This window comes from Limulus polyphemus, unplaced genomic scaffold (genome assembly GCF_000517525.1).
Source record: "Limulus polyphemus unplaced genomic scaffold, Limulus_polyphemus-2.1.2 Scaffold2504, whole genome shotgun sequence".
NCBI classification, from domain to species: Eukaryota; Metazoa; Arthropoda; class Merostomata; order Xiphosura; family Limulidae; genus Limulus; species Limulus polyphemus.
The window spans coordinates 50294-55931 of record NW_013668114.1 but is presented as its reverse complement, the minus strand read 5'-3'; the positions used below and the strand labels follow the sequence as shown (position 1 = coordinate 55931).

The 5638-nt window shown below is 30.3% G+C and overlaps 1 protein-coding gene across 1 annotated transcript in view; it reads right to left on the bottom strand.

Moving 5' to 3' along the window:
- Positions 1-4033, bottom strand: part of LOC106467144 (rhotekin-like) — a 99785-nt gene extending 95752 nt beyond the window's left edge. The window contains exon 1 of the mRNA XM_022395278.1: positions 3567-4033. Within this exon, the coding sequence (XP_022250986.1) occupies positions 3567-3683 (117 nt within the window). The 5' untranslated portion in view covers positions 3684-4033. The remainder of the gene's footprint in view (positions 1-3566) is intronic.
- Between the last annotated feature and the right edge of the window lie 1605 nt (positions 4034-5638).

Genomic DNA, 5638 nt, shown 5'->3' with positions numbered 1-5638 from the left:
CAACCTGTATCAATGTTATGTTATTTATTGCTCTTATACTATTATGTTATATTAATAGAAATGTTATCTTTTTTTACTGCTATTAGATTCTTGGGTTATATTAATAGCATCGTTTTCTTATATATTGCTATTAGACCATTATGTTATATTAAAACCAGTGATATCTTATCTATTTTTATTTTAGTAATATTTTATATGAATATCAATGTTATGCCATATAGTGCTACTAGACCTTTATGTTATATTACTAAGAACGTTATTTTATCCATTGGTATTGGGCCATTATGTTATATTAATACAATCGTTATCTTATCTATTCCTATTAGACCATTATGTTACATATTATTTTCAATCATTAGATGATTATGTTATATTATTACCAAGGTTATCTCAACTATTGTTATTAGACCATTATATTATTAATACCAATATTATCTTATTTAATGCTATTAGACCATTAGGTTATGTTACTACTATCGTTATATCATCTATTGCTTAGAGACCATTATATTATGTTAATACCAATGTTATATTATCTGGTAGAGATGAAACCAGTGAACTGAGATCACTGATTCCAGGATCTAGATTAATTCCGATAGGTTGAACAGTGTGTAGATTAGCAATCCAATAAGCTTCTTTTATTTTTCTATCTGCTTTAGTTTTGAATCATGTTTCAATGCCGATGAGAGTAATAACTTAATAGAATGACCAGGTTGGTTAAAGTGTTGAGCAACAGGAAGATCTTTTTCGGTGATTGACAATGGACTTTATTGTATGTACGACAACCATTTTTGGGTGGGATGTAATTCATTTTTGTGTGAACAAACATATCTTTAGAGTTCTGCTTTAAAAAAAAAAGTATATGTTTAAGACAATTAGAGGAATTCTATTTGAATGTTTTGTATTGCTCTGATTTAGGATGTTTTTCTGCTAAGTGTTTTAAGCCTTTTCAATTTGTTGAATTCGGTATCTTTATACCCTCTTTGTAACATGGTTTGTTTTATATCCTTGGTGTGTTTTCTGTAGTCAATTTCATCTGAGCATATTTTATTTATTCTAAAAGCTTGACTGTTGGTTATATTTCGTTTAGTGTGTCACCCTTATTTTACTTAAACGCTTAAGTATAGTTTTAAATATAGATATATTTATCCATTTCTAAAGTAAAATATCCCTAACACCTTTTCACATACACTCTCGCTACTGGCTGTATTGTACTGGAAATGAGACGCTTACAACAGTATATAGAGAAATACCAAACTATTGCTATTAGACCATTATGTAATATTACTACGAGCGTGATCTTATCTAGTGCTTTAGACTATTATGTTATATTTATGTTATCTTATCTATTGCTATTGGACCATTATGTTATATTACTACTAACGTTATCTAATCTAGGGCTATTAGACCATTATGTTATATTATTATTACTACCGTTATATTATATATCGCTATTGAACCATTATGTTATATTAATACCAATGTTATCTAATCTATTGCTATTAGACCTATATGTTATGTTACTACCAAGGCTATCTTATCCCTTGTTAATAATATTGCAAAATGGTATCCTTAAATGAAATACTTAAAATCAAAAGTTCTATGGTATAGTTTACCAAGCTCTGTAGTTGAAACAAGATATCAATTACCGAGTGTTTATATCCTAAACATTTTGATAATGTTTTGCCTATAGATTTTTAAATTGTAGATCTTTCTGTCGTATTTTAGTCACATCTGGACGTCATGTCCAGCGTAGAAAAAAATCAACGTGAATATATGATTTGCTTACAATGAAAACGTACGACTCAATAGATTGAAGGTGAAACTTATATAGCCGACGTTTGTAGAAACATGATTCATTACTACTGGCAAATCTACGAACAAATATGAGAATAATAATAATTTTTTCCATCAAGAAAATGAAGGGAACTAATATCAGGCCCTTTTACCAGAGAATAGACAAAGGTTAAATAATCACCATTTCAAGTTAATAATTTCTATAAAAATATTATAAAGCAATATTCGGTATATTAATTAATAAAGATGATAAATTATTTCATCTAAAACAGACAAAATTACAAAATAATTAGTAATATGTTGAAAACTGATTAATTAAGAAACACGATAATCTGAACGCACTCTTTAAGAATCAACAGTAGTTAACTTCAAACTCAATATTTAAAACTAGATATATTGACAATTTATATCAAATTTTAAACGGTTTAATCAGTAACACACACAATCTAAACTAAATATTTCATTGGAAAAATATACACAAGTTATACATAAATAGGCTAAAATTTTAAAATTCTAATGTTCACGCAATTAGCTAAGACTGAAAATACAATGTTTTCGAATGGTGAAGAAAGCAGCTAGAACATATATATTTATAACGGTTAAAACTTAGATATTCTGACTGGTATCAATATATCAGAGGTTTACAGACAGTGCTCCGTAGACTATAATCAATTTTATTACGGATAAGATTATTAAGATAGAATAAAAGAAAGGAACTAGCTTTAGGCAGTATTTACTAGAGTAAAAGTAGACTTGGAAAAACTTAAAGTAAAAAAAAAAATCGAGAGTATTAAAAATACCATGGAAGATAAAACAGACTGAGAGAAATATATTATTATGTTCTCCTGGATTCATTAAACAAACGCAAAAAATCTTAACACATTTTGTCAACAACTTAACAGAATAAAAAATGAACAGTTTGAACTGAAAAATCAACACGAATATAAACAGTATTAGTAATTAAATTTGTTCAAGATTACAGAAAATCAATTACAAATACTAAGAGCACTTACCGAAGAATAGCAAACTAAAGTGTGAAACATCGATAGTCAATGCAAACACGATCTGATTGCACTGATGGTTTTAGTTTCAATTTGTTTTTCTCAGTTTTTTCTGATATCCCTCTTCGGTGGCTCAGCTGTAAGTCTGTGGACTTATAACGCTAAAAACAGCGCTACAATACCTGCGGTGGGCAGAGCATAGATAGCCCATTGTGTAGCTTTATGTTTAAGAAAAAAATATAATATAAAAAATTCTGGCATTTGCGTATATTCAACTTGGTACGAAAACCAGGAATAACATTTTAATTAGAGACGCTAGGCCTTTTCAACGTGTTCGAACCGTGACTTATGTGATGTTCTTTTCACTCTTCATTTTAAAAGCTGTGTACGAGACTTTACATGTTTAGGCCTAGACTTTTAACATTGTGATGTTACATTAAGCGATTTTCAATTTTTAAGCAGGCGTTAGAGCAAATAAAATTTTCTAACCATTTAATTTTGTGATAATCTATTGTAATGCCTTTTTTTTATTACGCAATACAATATTGAAGAGGACCGTGCGCATGCGCTGTTATTTGAATGTTTGATTTTTTTCTCACTAGGTATACTGTGGAATTATAGCTTTCAATATATTAGTATTGTGCCTCAACTTATCCAATGATGACTAATAAAATAATGGAAGTTTCCCTAAATGTAAGTTTACATCACCCAGAGGGCTTTAGAGATGACGACACTGAAACAGTCGAAAAACAAACCTAGTCGACTTACCGTATTTCCTCTGCTGACTTCAGAACCAACACTAGTAAAGACCGAGGCACAAGGTGGACTTGCCATTTTTGGTGCGGTCACCGTTTTCCAAAATCGTCCATGGTGATCTCCAATCATCTCCACAGCTGATGATCTTAGAAGATTAAGTTACATAGATACTTGCTACTTAAATAAAAGTGTTAAGACAGACCAAGTGCCTAAAGTGGCCTGATTTCGTAAACTTGCACATCGACTGCTGACGTAGTTGTCGATATTTCTGCTAGGACAAGGTTCCCTGCGCTGTTCTTGTTGTTAGTTCTTCATTTAGCAAGTGCTCATGTTCTTAAGCGTAGCGTAATGAACAAATGCCTCGAGGGTTGTTGTAATATGATAATGATGAGAATACTTTTTGCCTCGAGAAGAAGAAACAACTAAAGAATATGCGGTATTAAAGCGGACATACAGACAACTAGGCGCCTCTCCTTTACCTCGTGTCGCCACGATCAATAGAACATAAGGACATTTTCTAACCTGGTTACCACGGCAACGCAATGTATTGATCAATAATCAAGAAATATATGCGAATTTGCGATTTTCTGGCGTATAAGCATTATTATTTTTTTCACACATTTACATAAAACAAATATACACAGACGCTAAACAGGCGTTTCCAACATTCTCTTATTGATTTCGCTTACAACCTTGTGTGGACGAAACGGTGTATGTTTTCCATAAGTCAAAAAGTAGTTTTAAAACTAAAGCAAAGTAAACAAATCTACCGAATCATTAAAACTACAAAACTTTAAGGTGATGAATATTTTTGTATGTTAAAAAATAACCCGTGTACATATGTTTGTGTGTGTGTATAAAATAAGCAGACAAAAGTCAACAAAATATTTCTTTCATAGTGCATTTGTAAAAAAACCTAACAATTTAACCAGTGTAACTGAGGAAATAAACTTTTTAAATATCTGCTTTAATTAAATGTATACAGACAGAGTTATTTTATAAATGCGATGCTTATCTTTAATACGAAAATCTCCAAACTTTTTTTACGTGGACATGATAAGCTTTTAACGACGTCGACAAAAACACTTTTAAAAACTTTTATTTACGATAATATATATTAAAGCTTCTAAAGGAATGTTTATATGTTCTGTGATAACGGAAAGGTCAGACTGATTTGTGAAGGAATGTTTATATGTTCTGTGATAACGGGAAGATCAGACTGATTTGTTATATAATGTTTATATGTTCTGTGATAACGGGAAGATCAGACTGATTTGTGATGTGATGTTTATATGTTCGGTGATAACGGGAAGATCAGACTGATTTGTGATGTAATGTTTATATATTCTGTGATAACCTATCAGTCTGATCTTCCCGTTATCACAGAACATATAAACATTTCTTCACAAATCAGTCTGATCTTCCCGTTATCACAGAATATATAAACATTACATCACAAATCAGTCTGATCTTCCCGTTATCACAGAATATATAAACATTACATCACAATTCAGTCTGATCTTCCTGTTATCACAGAATATATAAATATTACATCACAAATCAGTCTGATCTTCCCGTTATCACAGAATATATGTAAACATTATATCATAAATCAGTCTGATCTTTCCGTTATCACAGAATATATAAACATTACATCACAAATCAGTCTGAACTTCCTTGTGATGTAATGTTTATATGCTTTGTGATAATTAGACTGATTTCTGGTGTAATGTTTAAATCAACATTCTATTTCTCTTATAGATATACAAACAGTATTAATAAAAAAAGAAGATATGTGTATTACATGAGTGTAATCTTGCAAATACCTCTCCACGAGAAGACAGAAGGTGCCACTCTATATAAATGACATCGTAAAATAAGTACCTAAAGTGAAAGGAATTTAAAGTAGTGGTTTCATACTGTAGTGTAGCAACATTAATAAAACTCTGACACATGTAAAATAATGATTTTTATACTGTAATGTGTGTAGTAATATTAATGAAACAATAACTCCTGTAAAATAATGATTTTTATACTGTAATGTGTGTAGTAATATTAATGAAACAATGACTCCTACTGATATA